This window comes from Coptis chinensis, chromosome 4 (genome assembly GCF_015680905.1).
Source record: "Coptis chinensis isolate HL-2020 chromosome 4, ASM1568090v1, whole genome shotgun sequence".
NCBI lineage: Eukaryota > Viridiplantae > Streptophyta > Magnoliopsida > Ranunculales > Ranunculaceae > Coptis > Coptis chinensis.
This window is the reverse complement of record NC_141459.1, coordinates 8,991,586-9,012,068: the sequence shown is the minus strand read 5'-3', so window position 1 is coordinate 9,012,068 and position 20,483 is coordinate 8,991,586. Positions and strand designations below refer to the sequence as shown.

At 36.7% G+C, this 20,483-nt stretch overlaps 1 protein-coding gene across 1 annotated transcript; it reads right to left on the bottom strand.

Moving 5' to 3' along the window:
- Positions 1-7,712: 7,712 nt before the first annotated feature.
- Positions 7,713-9,533, bottom strand: LOC147501705 (serine/threonine-protein kinase WAG1-like). The gene has a single exon (XM_086606730.1). It carries the CDS (start codon positions 9,111-9,113, stop codon positions 7,743-7,745), a length of 1,371 nt encoding a protein of 456 aa, XP_086462856.1. The 5' UTR covers positions 9,114-9,533; the 3' UTR covers positions 7,713-7,742.
- Between the last annotated feature and the right edge of the window lie 10,950 nt (positions 9,534-20,483).

Here is a 20,483-nt window from a genome sequence, read left to right as displayed (position 1 = left end):
GGGGATGCAGGAACTCCCAAAAAAAAGATAGTATTGTAAATTAATGTGAGCAGCCCACCTTGAGGGACAATCCTGGATCCGCCCTTGGTCGTGAAAACATTGTTTGTAATAGTTACAAGGTTTCATTAATTAACATATGTGTGTTTCCACCAATAGATGACACTAAACCAAGCATTCACATTTTTCATTATGTTATATTATGAAAACACTTGTATGAAATTAATTGGAGGCAACACACGTTGATGCAAAATGGTCTCAAGTGTCTCTTCAACATCCTTTATACAAGACCAACAGACATGTTCTTCTATGTTGGGCCTGGCCAAGAAAATCCAGGGACATACATGCTAATGCTATTTTGATATCATATAAACAAACTCATAGTGTCAATTAAGGAGCACAACAGACATGTTCTTCTATGTTGGGCCTGGCTAAGAAAATCCACCAGGGACATATATGCTAAAGCTATTTTGATATATCATATAAACAAACTCATAGTCAAGGAGCAGTGGAAAGAAATGCTTGGAAGCTTAGCAGAAAAAGAAGAGGATAACCCTCAAATTCCTAATTCTAGCCTTGCTTATTTGTCTTTGAATTTGAACAAGCATGACGACTGACTCTTTATGCCTAATGTTGCCTGGGTGAAGATTATATTACTACTAAATTTGATATGATGCATGTTTTGACCTAAAAGGTGGAATAGGAGCAGGAGCAGCTAGAGTGATAGCTTGGGACTTGGATGTAAAGTCATTTAGCAGCTGTGTTCAGAACTTTCAAAGGTAGAAATGCAGAGGAAGCTGAATTTGACTGAAAGTGTTGTCCACCAAGGTGGTTCCCATATTGAAAGAAAGGTTTACTATGATTGGAGTCTGAACAAGATGTCCCAAGTGGCGAGTTACTCGCCAAGGTGGAGATTGTTGATATATGACTCGTAAGTCATAGTTCTGTATGGAATAGGAAAGCTCACGGATTCCTATTTTGGTTTTAGAAATAGAGTCGGTTTTGTATTAGAAGTGTCTTACGTTTCTATGTCTATAAATATAAACCCAAGTCATAGGCATAGAAAGAGATAGAGAGTAGTTTAGAGAGATTGTAATAACTTCTTCTTCACCATATATTGCTAATCAAGATCTATCACTAATGGACTAGGCATATTGCTTAACCACTTAAAATCTTTGTGTTACGTGTGATTATTTTCTTATTGCTTTAGTTTTCTTTGTTATCTTGCGGTCGCGTCGATCTTTGGGAATTCGGTTTCAAGCCAAGATTAAACAACAGTGGTATCGGAGCAAAGGTATTCGTAATGGCTGCAAAGGTGTTTGGAATTAAAGTTGAAATTGAAATATTCGATGGTCGGAACAATTTCTCTTTATGGCAACAAAGGGTTATGGATCTACTCACACAGCAAGGGACAAGGAAGGCTTTGTACGAGGTATCCAAAAGGCCAGCAGGCATGACAGATGAAGTTTGGCAAGATTTGGATGAGAAAGTTTTAAGCACAATTCGTTTGCACATTGCCGATGACGTTATGTACAACGTGATGGATTCAAAAACTGCAGTAGAAATTTGGGAAAGACTTGAAAAGCTCTATATGACGATATATCTTACCAACAAGATATCCATGAAAAAGAGGCTCTATAGCCTCAAACAAGTAGAAGGAACAAACATGCTGGACCATCTCAATACATTTAACATGATGGTAAACGAATTATTGAGATTGGAAGTAAAGTTGGAAGAAGAAGACAAGGCTATTGTGTTCCTCAATTCTTTGCCAGACTCCTATGAACATCTTGTTACATCTTTTATGTGCAACATGGAAACTCTAGAACTTGATGATGTGACTGCATTAGTATTAGCTCAAGAAACAAGAAAAAAAGTCGGCCCGAGGTTTGAGGAGGTTAAAGGGAAGGTCTTACTGACTAGTAAATGTTATAAAAGTAATCGTGGAAGGCCAAAGAAAGGGAATTGGAGCGAAGCAACTCTAGGTCAATTTCAAAAGAGAGAAGAAGGTTGCTACTATTGTGGCAACCCAAGGCACTACAAGAGGGATTGCAGAAAAGCGGCTAAAGATTTAGAAGAAAAACATAAAAGAAAATGGCAACTACAAGGTTCAAAGTGGTGTTGCGTGAGAAACTTCGATACTAGTGATGCGGATCTTCTCTCCGTATCTACAAGTAATAATAATTATCTTTCAGATTATTGGATTATGGACTCTAGTTGTTCGTATCATATGTGTCCAAATAAACAATGGTTCGATTCATATGCACCTTACAATGAAGGTACTGTTCTAATGGGTAATGATGCGGCTTGCAAGTCCATAGGGATTGGAACTATCAGGGTCAAGATGTTTGACGGAGTTATGAGGACTTTGGGAGATGTGAGACACGTCCCAGACTTGAAGAAGAACCTAATTTCGTTGGGGACACTAGATAGCAATGAGTGCATGTTTGCTGCTACAGGAGGTGTTTTGAAGGTTACAAAGGAAGAAATGACTTTGATAAAGGGGCAGAAGGTTGGAAATCTCTACAAACTGATGGGTACTACAGTTGTAGGTGGAGCTGCCACATCCACACTTTTAGAACCACTTGCAGATAACTCTCAACTATGGCATATGAGGCTCGGGCATACGAGTGAAAAGGGCACTGATGGAGCTTCATAAGAGAAAATTATTAAAGGGTATTAAATCATGCAAGTTGGAGTTTTGCAAGTATTGTGTAATGGGTAAACAATGCAGAGTACGGTTCAAGGCCGCGACACACAGTACTAAAGGAATGCTTGATTATGTTCACTCCGACATCTGGGGCCAGCAAAGGTGAGGTCAAAGGGCAGAGCTATCTACTTTGTTAGTTTCATAGATGACTTCTCTAGAAAAGTTTAGGTCTATTTCATGAGGTCTAAGGATGAAACTTTTGAAAAATTTAAGGAATGGAAAGCCGGAATAGAAAACCAAACAGGCAGAAAAATTAAGTATTTGAGGACGGACAATGGAGGTGAATACAAGGACCATGCATTCTTACAATTTTGCAAGGTCGCGGGTATCACTCACCATTTTACAGTTTCGATGACACTATAACAAAATGGTGTCGCAGAACGGATGAATAGAACACTTTTGGAACGAGCTAGAAGCATGAGACTACATACAGAGTTACCATTGGCGTTCTAGGCTGAGGCAGTCGACATGGCTGCGTATGTGGTGAATAGGTCTCCTTCAATGGTTTTGGAGGGGAAAGTTGCAGAAGAGGTGTGGATAGGGAAGGAAGTCGACTATTCAAATCTAAAAAAAATCGGGTGTCCAGGTTATGTGCATGTTCCTACAGAACAAAGGTCCAAGCTAGATTCAAAATCACTGAAGTGCATTTTTCTCGGGTATGAAAAAGGCGTCAAAGGCTTCAAGTTATGGGATCCAGTTGGAAAGAAAAAGATTATCAGCAAGGATGTTATCTTTGATGAACAATCTGTGTTGAAGGAAGACCACGAGTCATATAGCACATCTCCAAACAATGGAAGCAGCGAAAAATAGGAGGTTGAGGTGCATTCAAATGATCAGGAAGTTGAGATGGATTTAGATGATCAAATTGAAGAGAAAGACCATGTACAATATGATACATCTAACACTCAGGAGCAGCAACAACAACCATTACATACTGACAATATTGCACTTTCCAAACTGTTCAGAATGAAAAAGAAAGTTCAAAGATATGGATTTGAAGACAATTTATCTTTTGCCCTCACTATCATGTCCGAAGATCCTACTTCTTTTCAAGGTCCTATTACCGAAAACAATGGGCACAAATGGATGGAGGTAATGGAGGAAGAGATGGAGTCTCTAAACAAAAATGGTACTTGGGATCTGGTTCCATGACCAAATAAAGAAAAGAAAGCAATCAAATGTAAATGGGTTTATAGGAAAAAGGATGCACAATACAAGGAAGGAGAAAGATTCAAGGCAAGGTTGGTAGCAAAAGGGTACTCACAAAAGGAAGGTATTGATTACAATGAGATTTTCTCACCAGTTGTTAGACATGCATCCATTTGGGTCGTGCTAGCTATGGTGGCTGAGTTTGATCTTGAACTACAACAAATAGATGTAAAAACAACATTCCTTCATGGCGATTTAGATGAAATTAACAATTTACATGGAGCAACCGGAGGGGTTTAAGGAGCTTGGGAAAGAAGATTATATGTGCAAATTGAAAAAGTCTTTGTACGGGTTAAAGCAGTCTCCACGAAAATGGTACAAACGATTTGACTCCTTCATGATTGGAATAGGTTACACAAGGTGTGAGTATGATTGTTGTGTATATGTTAGGTTTCTTGATGATGGCTCTTTTGTGCTCTTGATGTTATACGTTGATGATATGCTGATCACTGCTAAGAAGACATCAGATGTCGATGGTTTGAAACTCCTCTTAAGCAAGGAGTTTAACATGAAGGATCTTGGTGCTGCAAAGAAGATCCTATGTATGGAAATTCACAGGGACAGACGGGCAGGAAAATTAATGTTATCGCAGAAAGAATACATGGAGAAGGTGCTACAGAGGTTTAACATGAGTGAGGCAAAACCGGTGTCGACGCCTCTAGCAAATCACTTCAAGTTGTCTGCAAGGCAAAGCCCCACTACCGAGCTCGAGGTGGAGGAGATGTCACATGTTCCGTATGCTAATGCGGTTGGTTGCTTGATGTATGCCATGGTATGCACTAGGCTAGATTTAGCTCATGCAGTAAGCATTGTTAGTAAATACATGGCAAACCCAAGAAAAGAGCATTGGAATGCAGTTAAATGGCTATTGTGGTATCTTAAAAGGACAACTGATATTGGCATCCAGTTTCAAAAGACTGAGCATGCAGGTGGAGTTGTTGGTCGTTATGTAGATTTAGATTATGAAAGAGATCTTGACAACAAGAGGTCTACCACAAGCTTTGTTTACACACTAGCAGGAGGACCGATTTGTTGGAGGTCGATGTTTCAATCATTAGTAGCATTGTCTACTACTGAAGTAGAGTACATGGCTGCGTCAGAAGCTTCAAAGGAGGCATTATGGCTGAAGGGATTAGTGGCGTAACTTGGGTTTATCCGCGGTGTTATTCAATTACATTGTGACAAATCAGTGCAATTTACTTGGCAAAGAATCAGATTTATCATGCGAGGACAAAACACATTGATGTGCGATATCACAAGATATGGCAGTTGATTGCTTCGGGTGAAATTCTTTTTCAAAAAATTCACACAAAAGATAATGCAACTGATATGTTGACAAAGGCGGTTCTCGTGGAGAAGTTCAGGCTTTGCTTGAACTTGTTACATGTTTTGCACATGTAGGCACCTTAGGGTGCAGGGTGGTGATAGATACACTTGATTTGCAAGGAAGGGTGAAGGTTTACTATGATTGGAGTCAGAAAACAAGATGTCCAAGGTGGTGAGTTACTCGCCAAGGTGGCCGGAGATTGTTGATGTATTGCTCGTAAGTCATAGTTTTGTTCAGAATAGGAGTTCTATATAGAATAGGAAAGCTCACGGATTCCTATTTTGGTTTTAGAAACAGAGTCGGTTTTGTATTAGAAGTGTCTTACGTTTCTGTGTCTATATATAAATATGAACCCAAGCCATATGCATAGAAAGAGACAGAGAGTAGTTTAGAGAGATTGTAATAACTTCTTCTTCACCATATATTGCTAATCAAGTTCTATCACCAGTGGACTAGGCATATTGCTTAACCACTTAAAATCTTTGTGTTATGTGTGATTGTTTTCTTATTGCTTTAGTTTTCTTTGTTATCTTGCACGGTGTGATACGGGTCTTTGGGAATTCGGTTTCAAGCCAAGATTAAACAACAATTTTGATATCATATAAACAAACTCATAGTCAATTAAGGAGCACAAAAGACATGTTCTTCTATGTTGGGCCTGGCTAAGAAAATCCACTAGGGACATATATGCTAAAGCTGTTTTGATATATCATATAACCAAACTCATAATCAAGGAGCAGTGGAAAGAAATGCTTGGAAGCTTAGCAGAAAAAGAAGAGGATAACCCTCAAATTCCTAATACTAGCCCGGCCTGCTTATTTGTCTTTGAATTTGAACAAGCAGACTCTTTATGCCTAATGTTGCCTGGGTGAAGATTACATTACTACTAAGTTTGATATGATGCATGTTTTGACCTAAAAGGTGGAAGAAGAGCAGGAGCAGGAGCAGCTAGAGTGATTGCTTGGGACATGGATGTAAAGTCATTTAGCAGCTGTGTTCAGAACTTTCAAAGGCAGAAATGCAGAGGAAGTTGAATTTGACTGAAAGTGTTGTCCACCAAGGTGGTTCCCATATTGCTTTCTTATCGAAGGAGACAATCGCTCAAGTGATTCAACTGACTTACTGGTAGAGGTTTTCAATTAGTAAGCGTAAATCTAGTTTTTTTTTTTTTTTTTTGATAATTCCATTAACTTTCCATTAACTTTCAAAATATAGTGGGTTACAACTCAAAAAACTTGGTTGAGGCTCAATTCCATTAAAACTGGATGCCCATTTGGCTAGTAAGTGAGCCTCTCCATTTACAGTTCTATTTATCCACCTGTAACTTACAGAGAAAGATAAACTATTACATAATTTCCTCTCTAAAATAGAGGAGCTAATCCATTCAGTGGAGTCTGTTCCTTTCTATGGACTGTTTGGTTATCACCTAGCAGGACTGCATCTCCTGGAGATAGTTGCTTGAGCAGCTTACTGGCCATTTCGTAGTACTTTTATTCTTATGTAGTGTATTAGTAAAGTTATCTAGTGGGAACGCCCCATAAGCTAGTTATCTAATGAAGATCTTCCGAAGTGTATTGCTTCTCTCGACTATGAACTTGTTCAAATATGAATTTTAGTACGAACTACGAAGGTATAGTATTTAGACGGGAAGAAGTGCACTGAGACATTATAGACGTTTGTACAATCTGATCTCCTCCCTATACTAATTAAACGTTTAATAAATATATTCGATTCCAAGATTATACATATATACTACTTCAAATTTAGTGAAAAAAACTGATTTATTGTGGACCCGACCAATTTCACAGTTAAACAAAGACTGTATTCTCATATCTTCCATCCATTCTCCAATAGCTAGCTATTTGGCTTGGTTAAAAAATTCGGAATACTCGACATTTTCACCAAAAGAATTTGCAAAATCCAAGATATGATGTGTAAACAAACACAACCACACTATGTTAGCCTGTTTAACAGACCTCAGGATTAATTCAAGCATGGGCGTCGCATTAGATAGCCTAGGTTATTCACTTGAATCATATTTCTAAAATTCTAATACAAATTACAAACCAAAGTAAAATAAATAAAAAAATAAAAAAATGTGATGTGAGTAGTTCCAATGATTTAGAAGGATTGGATTTGGCGCACAACTTGTAGCGGGGCTTGTGCCACCTCTAGATAATTTATTTGCATGTTAAAAATAAAATAAAAAATAGAGGTATATCCGTATATGTATGTAGGTAAAGAAAAATGAGTATGTTGAGAGTAATTATAAATAAGCTGAGAGCCTGAAAGTTCGTTGAGTGATTAACGCTGGGAGCAAAAAATCACTAGAGTTTGTTGACTTTCTCAGAATTTTTACACTGTGTAGTGTGTACACGTACGGTGTAGACCGTAACTAAATAATCAGATGACTACGTACTATGCTATAGCCTATATAGGACACCCTACAAACCTTACGAGAAAAATGTCTAAAAATTCAAACAAAACTTTCAATTTTCTTCATAAATAAGTAGTACACTTATTACTTCCATTAAAATTTACAGATCTTCTGATATATTTGAAAGGCCAGTTTTTCCTCTTTGATGTTAACATCCCATTACTCACATGACTCACATGCGAGCCCTTCCTTACAAGTCCACGTACCTCTGGTGGTTTGTACGTCCGTATTAAAGGCCATTTAATACCCTTGAAAAACGGGTGTACTTTAATATCTGTGGCACCCCTAACACATCCCAGTCTCATCCTCGAATCCTTCACTAATAACTTCGATATCAAGTCTGTAACTTCTGCCATTCCCTCTTCTTCAACCATGTCACATTCTTGAAACTTAAATTTCTTACTGCTTGATACTATATTGCGCAGAGTACACTCTTTACTCTCACCTTTAAATGGTGTACGACCATATAATAACTCATAGATAAAAACACCGAATGCCCACCAATCTACTCCGTTACCGTGACCGTTACCGTTAACTAGTTCTGGTGCTAAATACTCGTGCGTACCTACGCACGACTTCGAACTTGCTGTTACCGGTTCAGCTACAAATTCTGTTATCAAACTTTCCTCTTCTTCTTCTGTTAAACCGGATTTGAAACATGTAAAAAACCGGGGTTTCTTACGACGACGAACCGGTTTTGTTTCAAGTGTAGGGACCACATCAGCTTTCAAACACAAGTCAAAATCAGATAACATGATGTGTCCATTTTCTCGAATCAGAACGTTTTCAGGTTTCAAATCTCGGTAAACAACACCCATGGCATGTAAATATTCCAACGCGACTAAAACTTCAGACGCGAAAAATCTAACGGCGTTAAGTTTGAAACGGTTACCCGGTTGTTTACGAAGCAACGCGTGTAAATCACCATTCGAGCAGTAATCTATTAGCATACATGTGTAATGAGACACCTCGAGATGCGCATAGAGCGTTGGAAGAAAAGGGTGGTCTACCATGGACAAAATTTCTGTTTCCATTTGTACATGAGAGAGTTTCTTGTACGTTAATGCATCACGGTCGACGACCTTAAGCGCGAAGTTTGAGCCCTCAAAGTCTTTGAGACGGCAAAGAAAGACGCGACCCAAGTTTCCACTACCAAGGTGGCGGACAAGTTTGAGGTGAGGTAATTGTAAGGTACCATCTTGTGAAAGATTTGTTGCTGCATGTATGTAAGACCAATGTGGGTCAGATTTACGATGAGGACGGTGTATTAGTGGAGAAGAATGTAATAAGCGAGATTCATTGAAACTAAGAGTTAAAGAACTACGCGCACTTGAAGAAGCAAAAGTGCGTTCAGTTGAGGTATTAGAAGTGCAACTAGTGAAACTAAGATCAAGATCTGAAGAATCAGATGGGAAAAGTGTATCAAGTTCCATGGCTTTCTTTGGAGTTTGGAAGGAAAAAGAGGTGGGTGCAAAAGTGCAAATGAAATGAAATGGTTGTGAGAAAGTGTTGGTTATATAAAAGAAAGAGAAGGTGTGACTAATGAGGTGGATTGGCTCGTGGATAAGCGAAAACTGCTGACATAAGAGTGAAGCCGCGTTATTGGGAGAAGTGAAAAAAATCTGAAAACTTGGAAGAAAAAGCAAGTAAAAGTTGCTTAGAGAAAGAAACAAATGGTAACGCCTACAAGTACTAGTTGGCGGTGATTTTTATAGCTTATTACTTGTGGCAGTGGATTTGGTAATAATTTTAACAGCTACTCCATTGTTTTTTGTTCCTAATAAATATCTACCGTTGACTAAGTTGACTATGACAATTGTTATTATTATTAGATTAAGAGGGTATGTTGCTTAGTTTAGATGCTTTGTCGACTATGTATAGGTGTTGTTTTGACGTGTTAAAATAGCTTAGGCACAACGTTGTCGGTAGTGATGACAAGGTTTATGCATTTGTTGGGGAGGATGAAAGTCAACTCCGCAACTTTGCACAGTGGACTGTCTTCTTGCCTTCTTGGTCGTGCTTAACCTTTTGAGATTATCGCCTTGATTAACCATTATTAAATTAGTACAATATATTGAGACGTTTTATACCACTGGATATTTGGCAGTGACAGCACGATCTTAGAATTATTTGCAGCATTGCGTTGACAACGTACCATGCATTATGGCTTAAAAGTCCTATATATGTGCGTCCCAAAGACTTCGAAGTGGCCGATGTTTGAACATAACAAATGTAAAATATTGTCAATTCACACAAAGATGTAGTTCTTATTAGTAGTCGTACTGGTGATTCCAATCAAATTTCAGTTGAACCTCAAGTAGAATGACCAGAAGAACCAAAAATCACCAAATACAGAAACGGGAAGAGAAAATTTTGAATAAGTTGAAAACTTGAAAGTTGAAACTACCACTTGAATTGTAAAGGTATCACGTGGATGGTGGATCAGTGGATGTTAGAGCTTTCTTTTCATAATCTCCAACAGTCCAACATAACACATGAGTCTCAGAATTGGGCTTCATTCACAACGACGTGCCCATCCAATGACATGTGTACGTGTGAAAAAAAAGTAACATCTAGCTAAAATATAATGGGGTTTCACATCAAGTCTAGTGCATATATTGATTGAAAGGGTAATTATCGATCAATCATTCCATAACTATGAGGACGATCATAGTCATCAAATGATTCAAATCAAGAGTAGACAATTCATTCCAAAAAGTTACATTTGCAAAAGTTGCAACATATCCTACTTTACTAGTTACTACATCGCTAGTAGTCTAGCACAGAAAATTAGCATCATCATAAACCACTAATTATCTGCACGTGTAGTTCACGTGTGCCGATGGACAAGCGACACTTTCTCTTCTGAAGAGACTGGTTAGACAGCCTTTGCACTTTTGCAGTCCACTCACGCTTACACGAGATGATGCAACACGTGTATGCATGTTACAACACACGTGATTTAGCTTTGATGAAATTACAAAATCGTCATGACAATCACTTACTTTGCATTTTGCCCTCAGTACATATAGCTGATAAGGGGATCTCTAATGTGCGGTGTAAAACGTATAGAGTGGAAATTTTACGCTCTAAATATCAACAAATTCTTTCAAATAGAAATATTATACCGTAGATAATAGAGTATTAGTTGATAGAGAGGGTGGAAAATTCCCTTTTTTGCTATCAGCTAATAAAAAGTACGAGCGACACTCGAACAGACGTCGGAATAAAAAACAAATTTGGACGTCACTCCTATCTATTTCTAAAGTCACAATTTTAAAATTTTAAATTTTGATATCACTTGACGTTCCACTTTAATTTAAAGAGGGACGTCACTCGAAATGACGTCTGAGTTTAAAATTGAATTTTTTTACATTTTTCCATTAGAAACAATAGAGAGTAGATATTTATAGACTCTACAATAATTTACAATTTGAGTAGTAAAATCCTAATAGCGCCTATGTGAAAGTGTAATTTTACACCCTCCTATTGAAAATGCCCTTAGATCTTATAATTAGAGATTAGTTGACATAATGTAGTTGTTCGATTGCAGAGCATGGAAAACTGATAAAAGGGTGTTACATAAGATTTTTAGACTTTTTAGCTTGTCAGTTAAATTTGGCATGCCAAAATATGAAAAACCGTCCAATGAGTTTTTTTTAGTATTTTGTAGAATTGGTGGACGGATGGCAGATTTTCTACCGTCACTGGGTAAACAACAACATAATGTTTGTTTTCCATTTGAATAGTAAAAAGTGAACTGTACATACGATAGAAACTCTACCGCCGCTATAATTTAACGCACATATAATAGATCCCGGCCAAAACTTATTTTCAGCAACTGTTAGCTAAGGCTACAAATTTAACTGGATATCACACCAGCCAAATTTAAGACCTTTCTAGCAGTCTCATTGTAAAGGTTATTTGGTTTTTGAAATGGCTATATGGCCTTCCTATATAACACACTATTGTACTTGCTCTTAAGCTGGAACAACTAATAACAACTATCTGTCTGTGTAACAGTCAATTTTTTCAATGACTAAAATGTCTTAGCCGACTGGCGACGCGAACATGTAGCCGACTAGGGCAACTAGTTCTTTTTTGCCAATCTTAAAATTCTTAAAGGACTTATCCTTAATAAAATGGATATAATTATGTAATATTGAATGTGTTGATCTTTGGTAAGGGAGCAAGAACCATGAAGGGGAAATGGAAGGAGGTCCCATGTGATGGGCCAATATGACCACCATAGCGGCTCCATCTTGATTGTTTAACGAAGTTGTCTGCCACGTGGGAAGCAATGGAGCTACGTTGTCCCTCGTCGATTAGGTATTGTATTTTGACAATTTTCAAATAAATCATGTAATAATTACTCAAAGTACTTTCGTCCCGTAGCTCCATCGTGTCATTATACCTTCCACATATTTAAAATGGCGCACTTTTAGGCCCACACCAATCTTATTGTAGGCCCGCAAAAAATGACGCCCATTTTAATTACAAAAGTGACTCATTGCAATCTTAAGTAATTAAGGATAAGAGCATCATCAACCCAATTACCCAACCCACTGGCTAAAAACTGTTTCTAATGTGATAGGTATTAATTTTTTTTAGTAATTTGGAATTTTGGATCACTAACGCGTTGTTAAAAGTCTAAAACCACATTTTTATTTCAGTAATTATTAAATTTACAATTATTTTCTTCACAACTATAGCAGCGGGTTGGATGGTCAAGTTGTCCGTTTCAATGATGTTTTTTTTTTAATAAAAAAATTAAAACGGAAGGGACAACTATTCCCTTTTCAATGTATTTTTTTTTAATGAAATGGACGAGACAACTATTTCCATGGGAAGTCGAAAATAGCCATTTTTGCAATTCGTGTTGAAATATAACCAAATTTTAGCAATTGAAACTGAAAATTTGTACTGATGTGTTACAATTTTTTTAAGCAGCACGTGGATGAAACTCTAAAGAATACAAAGTTTGTAAAATTGATCAATCTTCTCAAAGCGAGACGTATAGAAAAAAGTATAAAGATATATTTATAAATCCATTACCATTTTAGTTGTTGCATATACTCAATTTTATAAAGAGATGATAATTGCTATACACTCCCTATGAATTGCTGCATTATGTTAATTGCTATATCATATGTTAGAGCATAATTCTGTTTCTTTTACACAGGATTATAGTGTTTTTTTGTGGGTAAGTTAAATATATTAAAAATATCAAAAAAGAAAAAAAAAAATACAAAAGAATTGATGAATAATTGGACAACCCAATACTCAAATACAAACTTTCTCTCAATTGTAGACATCCAAACAGGTGATTTCCCTATTAGAAATTTAGAACAACGCTAGGATTATAGGAAGACATTGGGCCAGCTATAATTATGCTCTCTGGCCAGCAACTTGAGTCACATGCCCCTTACACATGCCCTTTATAGCGAGGTCTGTTTCTCGTCCACAAAGTGCTCTTGTCAAGCTTAGTGTGCAATGTCGACTAATCGTACCAGCAATCACAATGTTTGTTGACGCATTTGAAAAGGTGCATCCCACTAGCTTTGTTTCATAAACAAACAATCATAGAATTGCTTTCTTTAGTAGACCAACGTCAATTATATATGGATCCACCAACCTGATTGATCTTAATAAGCAACAAAAGTCCATGCATTTTACAAAATGAGTGCATAAGAGAAAACAGAGATGACTACTGATGTAAAGTGCTTAGAAGTATGGTTACTGAGTCAACCAAGACCAGTTGAGTGTTTTCTCTGCTTTTTTTTTTGGTAACTTTAGTTATTCTGATTTTCATACATTTAATTTTGTTATTGTGTTTGTTTATTTAATTATTTTGTTATGTCACTCATTGTCTGTACGTTTGGTCACTTCAGAATATATAAATTTGGTCACTAAATCTTAAAAAGGGACCAAACTCAAATTAAATGAGGTACGAAACTCAAATTCAAAGAAAAACTTAACGACCAAACACCAATTTTCGAAAAAGATGGTTACAAAGGTAGAAATGTAGAATGAGTATGCATACAAACCTAAGCAGCATATTCCGTGAGGCTCTCACTCACACTTCCCCACTTACATGGAGAGCACCTGTTTTGTAACACACCCATATATATATATATATATATATATATTTTTTAATATTAAAGCTCCTACAAAGAGTATTTTTCGAGCTCTATTAAAATTTCACGCCATCTCCTATTAAAACGGAAATTTCTCTTTTATTTGAAAAACGAGATTTTTTTTTACAACGGAAATTCATCTCCTATTATAACGGGAATTCAACTTATATTAAAACAAATTCTAACACTTCTAATTAAAACGGAAATCATTCTCCTATTCAAATGGAAATTCCTCCCCTATTGAAAAGAGAAAATCTAACATATCTAATTAAAACGGGAATTATTCTCCTATTAAAACAGGATCTCTCTCCCAATTGAAAAAACGGATTTTTAAAATTCAATTAAAACTTCATTTAAAACAATTTATTATAAAATTAAAATGGGTTAGCGACTAAGAGCATCTTTAGGAGAGCTACCAAAAAAACACCAAAATTTTGAACAAAAAAAACATCAAACCAAGAAAACACCAAACAACTTTAGGAGCAACATCAAATTTTCATCAAGCAACTACGCGGTTTTGGCAAAACCGCGCCATATAGCCCACGCGGTTTTCCCAAAACCGCGCTACTAAAGCCCAACTGACAGGCCCAAGCCCACGCGGTTTTTCAGAAACCGCGTGCTATATCTATTTAACCCTCTTGGTCATGTGATGTTCTCTTCATTTTTCATGTTCACTCCCATCTAAACTCATCTCCTTGAACCAAAAAAAAAAAAAACACTACCAAAACTCTTGACGATTTTTCAATGTATCATTCATCTTTTTCTGATTCTTCATCGAGCTCGAGTTCGAACTCTTTAAATGATAACACTACAGTTAAAACTCGTAAATTAGTTGTTATTGCTCTACCTTTGGTTTGACATCGTCTGAGTTTATTGCGTCAGTAAGAAGTGGATTTCGTATGGATCAGTCATTATTTACTCGTATTTTCAATTATCTTAATCATAATGTACCATATTTTCAACAAAAAGTTAATTGTGCGGGTAAGTTTGGGATTAACCCAAAAATAAAAGTAATTTCTGCTATACGAATGCTTGCTTATGGACCGCAGTGATCTAGTAGATGATATGTTACATGTTCTTTGAGCCAACTGTTCATAAATGCATCGCTATTTACGTGATTGAATTATTAGAATTTTGGAGGTGAATACTTGCGCAAAACAAAATGCCGCGGATATTCAACGTTTGCTTAAAGAGTGTGAGGAATGCGGATGACCTGGAATGCTAGGAAGCATTGATTGCATGCACTGGCAATGGAAGAATTGCCCATCCGCGTGGCAAGGGTCTCACACTGGCCATAAGCTAAACTAACAGTGATTTTGAAGGCAGTTGGCGATCGTGACACATGGATTTGGCATGTTTTTTTTGGAATGGCGGGTTCTCACAATGATCTTAATGTGCTTGACCGCTCACCAATATTTGATGATATAATCAATGATGAAGCTATTCCTTGTAACTACACTGTGAATGGTCATCATTATGATATGGGCTATTACTTGGCTGACGGTATTTATCCTAATTATGTCACCTTGATTCAAACGATTGCTAACCCGACTATTGCACAAGATAAACATTTTGCAAAGAAGCAAGAAGCTGCTAGAAAAGACATAGAGCGAGCGTTTGGTATATTACAATCGCGTTGGGCTATTTTAGCAAATCCGTGCAGGTTATGGTATTTGGAGAACATGACTACTATTATGAGGGCTTGCATCATTTTACATAATATGATTGTGGAAGATGAACATGAAATGGATATCCCGCAGTATATTCCTGATTTGGAAATACCAAGTAGAGAAAGTGCTTCTGAAGATCAACGCCACTTTGTTCTATCTCGTTGGGCATCTGGCGTCGAGAGGGTTCGTTCAAAACTTGTTCATGATAGATTGAAGAATGACTTGGTTGAGCATTTGTGGAGTAGGCGTAGGCGGCGTAGTCAGAGTTGATTTCTATTTCTATTTGCACTTCATTTGGACTTTGTGTTTATTTATTGTTTCAATTTCTATGTATTTGTGTTCCAAGTTTATTTCTATGTATTTGTGGTTTTATGAAAGGATTTGTGTATATGAGAATTTTGAAAATACAAAGTAGACTCTGCCGAATTTTTTTTAGAATGATAAAAAGTATCAACTTTAAATTAAAAGAAAATATTCAATTAAAGTACATTCTAATTAAAATCAAAATACAAACTCCAATTAAAGTACGTCATTAATTAAAAGACATAAATTAAAAGACAAATTAAAATACTCAAATTAGAAGACATACAAACTCAAATTAAAAGACATACAAACTCAAATTTAGATTATGCACTACTTTGACTACTACCAGTGATATTGCCAAGTCGATTCTTCATTTTTTGTAAAATTTCTGCCCTTTTGAGTTGCCAAATTTCGCGCTCGTCTTCGGGTAATCCTTCTAATTTCATTCCTAGTATTTTCGCATCATTTTCATCTTCTCGAACTCGGAGCGCATCTTTATTCAATTAAAGTTTTTCCTTTTGGATTTGGAGCTTCCAATCCATCGAACTTTTCTTCAATTGAAGTTTTTCGAATTCCATTTCATCTTTCTTCAACTGTCTTTGAGCTTCCAATTCATAGCCTTCTTTGGTGGTTTTAGAAAGTTCCACCAGAAAATCATCAAGTTTCTTAGCGGATTCCTCCACTTTAGAATCACCTTATTCTTTCTCTTTTTGCCTTCTTTTCTTGTCTTCTTTCTTTCCAAGAGGCCTATCCTCAAACCCATGAACTTGGTGTGAATCATAATCCATTGGTTGAGTTATTGCAGTTGATATTGGAATTGATGAACCTCCTTCCCCACTGTTTGATTTCGACTTTTTGGTGGGATGCAAATCATTTCTCAACTGTAGCCTCTTCCATTTGGGTGAGTCTTTCACCATATTATAGCATTGTATCCACTTCCAAACCCCATTATGCATCACATATGCACTTATTGCTTCCTCAACCTACCAATTAAGTAAAAACTAAATTAGAATTGAAAAATGTATTTGTGAATCAAAATAACAAATAAAAAGTAAATACTTACAATCATATTGTCATTATAGCCACTTGGAGGAGATGCTTGAATCTTAAAAAGAATAGTATGAAACTTGTTGATATTAGCTTGAATGAGAGTCCAACGGTGTTTCATACCCGTCAAGTTGCGTTCGGTCATTCTTCCAAAATTTGCATGAAATGCATTTAGAATTCTAGCCCAAAAATCGTTCGACTTTTGCTCATTTCCTACTACATCATCTTGACTAACTTGTAGCCAACTATTGGTGAGAGCAATATCTTCTTCTTGTATCCATGAAACCCCTCTAGATTTTGATTTTGGTTCTTGACTCATTGTTGTTTTAAGAGTATAGAGTAGAAAAAAAAAATGAGTGTAAAACTATGGGGTGAGTGTTTCAATTTATAGGGTTAGAAAGATATAGCCGTTTTTTACCCGTTGTTGTAATTGGCCTTGCGACGGTTTTAGAAAAACCGCATGCGGTTTTGTCAACACCGCCCCATAAAGCCAAGCCCATGCGGTTTTGCCAAAACGCGCCATAGAAGCCCATTTAGTAGCCCAAGTCCACGCGGTGTTGGGAAAACCGCGTGAGTGATTTGATACAACATCAAACCTGGAACCAAATATTGGCCGATTTGGTGTTTGGTTTGGTGTTTTTTTTGTGTTTTCATCAACATGTAGCTCTCCTGAAGTTGAAAAAACACCAAATTGTTGGTGCTAGGTTGATATCACTCCTAAAGATGCTCTAAAACGATAGTCCCAATTTTCTAAAAAAAATTTAAATATTTTCAAAAGAGCCAGTGCGTATGCACGGGCCTACATGCTAGTCATATATAATATAACTAACTCTTTTTAATGATCGAAAAAAAAAAAAAAAAAAAAAACAACGAGTTAAGGCTCACTATTATAGTACACACACACACACCAAATTTGCCAATTAGACTTCCACCCCCAATTTCACAGCATGACCTAGGGGTGGGAATTTGGCCCTAACGACCCTAACCCGGCCCTGACCGACCCGACCCTAAGCCCTAAAGCCCCCGAGTTTAGGGGCGGGCCGGCCCTACCTAATGCCTTCTAGGTAGGGCTAGGGCTAAGATTCTAAAACATAGGCCCGACCTCTAACTAAGTTCTAACCAAGCCCTAACCGCCCCTTGTTTCATACTTTTACTATAAATACACATATCATAATTGTCCAACTCTTTTGTTAAATATTTTCAATTAAAATAACATTGTCGGCTTGTAATTTATCACTTACACCCAAGTGGTACTTCCAATAACTTGTTTTATATAACAAAAACTTGTCAACTTAGCACCTACGAAGAACAATGAGCACTAAATTTAATAAAAATAAAGACTTTATTCCTTTGATTATCGAGTCAAAGTCCATAACTTATTATTCTCAATTTCTTTTTTTCTCACTTATTTCTTATAAATTATATTTTTATTCACATCCAAGCCAGTCTAAAACTAAAGGTTTCCTTCCACACCATTAAAGCAAAATCTACGAGCGGACATTTGTAACATAGAAACCAAAAACACCCTTTGTCGAGGAAAAATGACATTTGTAATCTCAAACCTTTCTCCATCACTGTTTAAAAGCCAATATTTTCATTTCCATATACAAAGCTTGAATCACTTTTAAATTAGAAGAAAGGTAATATTATATTTGTTTGAATCTATTATAGAAATAATTTATGATATTACAAAATAGTTTAACAACTTCCATGACCTTTTAACCAAAACTATTATGTTTCTTCTTTATATCTATTACTTCTTCCTTTAAAATGATAATATAATTATTTTCGTCTATGTATTTCAACGTTAAATGTAATTTCAAAATGAGGTTTGAAGATGAGGAAGAACAAATTCTCAACTCTCGATGTCTTGATTCATTAGATTGTGGATGTGCATTTTAAATTTTGGACTTATACTGATTATTACTTAGATTGGTTGAACTTTGAGTTTGTAGATTATTATGCATTTTTTAAATATAAATGAGTTTTTAAACCGATGTAGTAAAAAAAAAAAAATATATAGCCAAAGCCCAAAGCCCGACCCTAAAGCCCTTTAAAGAGGCTGGGGTCGTGGTCGAAGCTTGAGGTTTAGACTTGTGACCCCCCTATATGTCGATTTTTAGGGCGGGCCGGCCCGCCCTAATATCCTCGGAGGGCTTTAAATGTTTAGGGCGGGGCTAGCCCGACCCGGCCCATTGCCCACCCCTAGCATGACCAAGTCATCTCTCTTTGACTGGATTTTCTATATTTGGTGCATGTGCAATATCAAATCTACCCCTCACTATATAAAATGACCAAAATACTCATTGACTCTCCTAAGACCAAAATCATGCCAATTGCCATGTGTTACCATCCCTATGCATTTAATCCAACACACACAAATATTTTTCTTAAATGACATCTACTACTCATGCTCAAGTAAAATTACCAAACTGCCCTCACTCTTGGTTACATCTTGTGGCACGTGTCATCATCCTAACAAAACCAAATCAACAGTCAAGAACACTCTTTTAGAGAAATCAGCATGGCAGAGAAAAATGATCCATATCAACAGTTTGTAGAAATGTCCAAGAGAGTACATAGCTTGAAAAGAATGAAACATTGGTTTGGGAAGAGACCCATTTGGCCAATTCAGTTGTAAATGATGTGAGTCCAATTTTTCCACACGATAACTGAGATTGTAAGAGTTGACAACGCTGACATTCGATGGAGGACCGATTAGAGAAAGCAGGTTTTGAGTTTGATGCTGAGATTGTTGAGAAAAGGTGTTTTAAAGTGGGGGATTCAGCATTAAGGTTCTTCAATTGGTTGAAATATGAAAAGGGGTTTCGGCATACTAGTACAACTTTTCAATATTCTTGACCATATTCTAGAGGATTATTTTTGGTGGGAAGAAACCAGTAGTAAGTTATTTAAATATTCGTCTCTGAGTTGGGTGTAAGTGTTTAGTTACTTTGGAATGAAGTTTTTCATAAGATATTTGTACAATTTACAGGCCAAGGTTGTCGCTAAGGAAACAAAGAAGGCTATGGCTGCAGAAACAAGTGATGACCAATCAAGGCACCAGTGGAGAGAATGAAGAAGGGAACGAGAAAGAAGATGTTGCAGCTCCACGTAGGAGATCTAGAAGAAATGTTTGTAGTACTGTATTTGAATTTCAATCCTGGAATTTTTTTAGTTGAGAGATGGATAATGTAGCTTATTCCTTTCCTTTAGAATAGTTAGATTTCCGAGTGTAAATGAGATACTCTAATTGTGTTCAGTCATGTTCCAATTCCAGAGATAAGAATCAATGTGTTCTTCGATTGGTTGAAATATTCAGCACAAAGGTTTCTTCGATTGGTTTCGTCATGCTGAGATTTCACTCCCAATAAGCTCGATTTAATTGTTTAAAACAAAGAAAATACCATCCTCTTCCCCTTGAAAAATAATGTAAGACTCCAATTAAATGACTTTTTCAATGGCCAGGCAACGGTTGTAGCCAATAGGCCATGAGCAAGACACAAATTCATTATGGATCTGTTCGTTCTCCACACCTCATATGAAGAAGATGAAAATGATGCATGATGATATCATCATTAATTAGTTGGGCTTAAACTCTTATATTTTGTTTTTTTTCTAGCTAGCCCATATAATTTCTACAAAA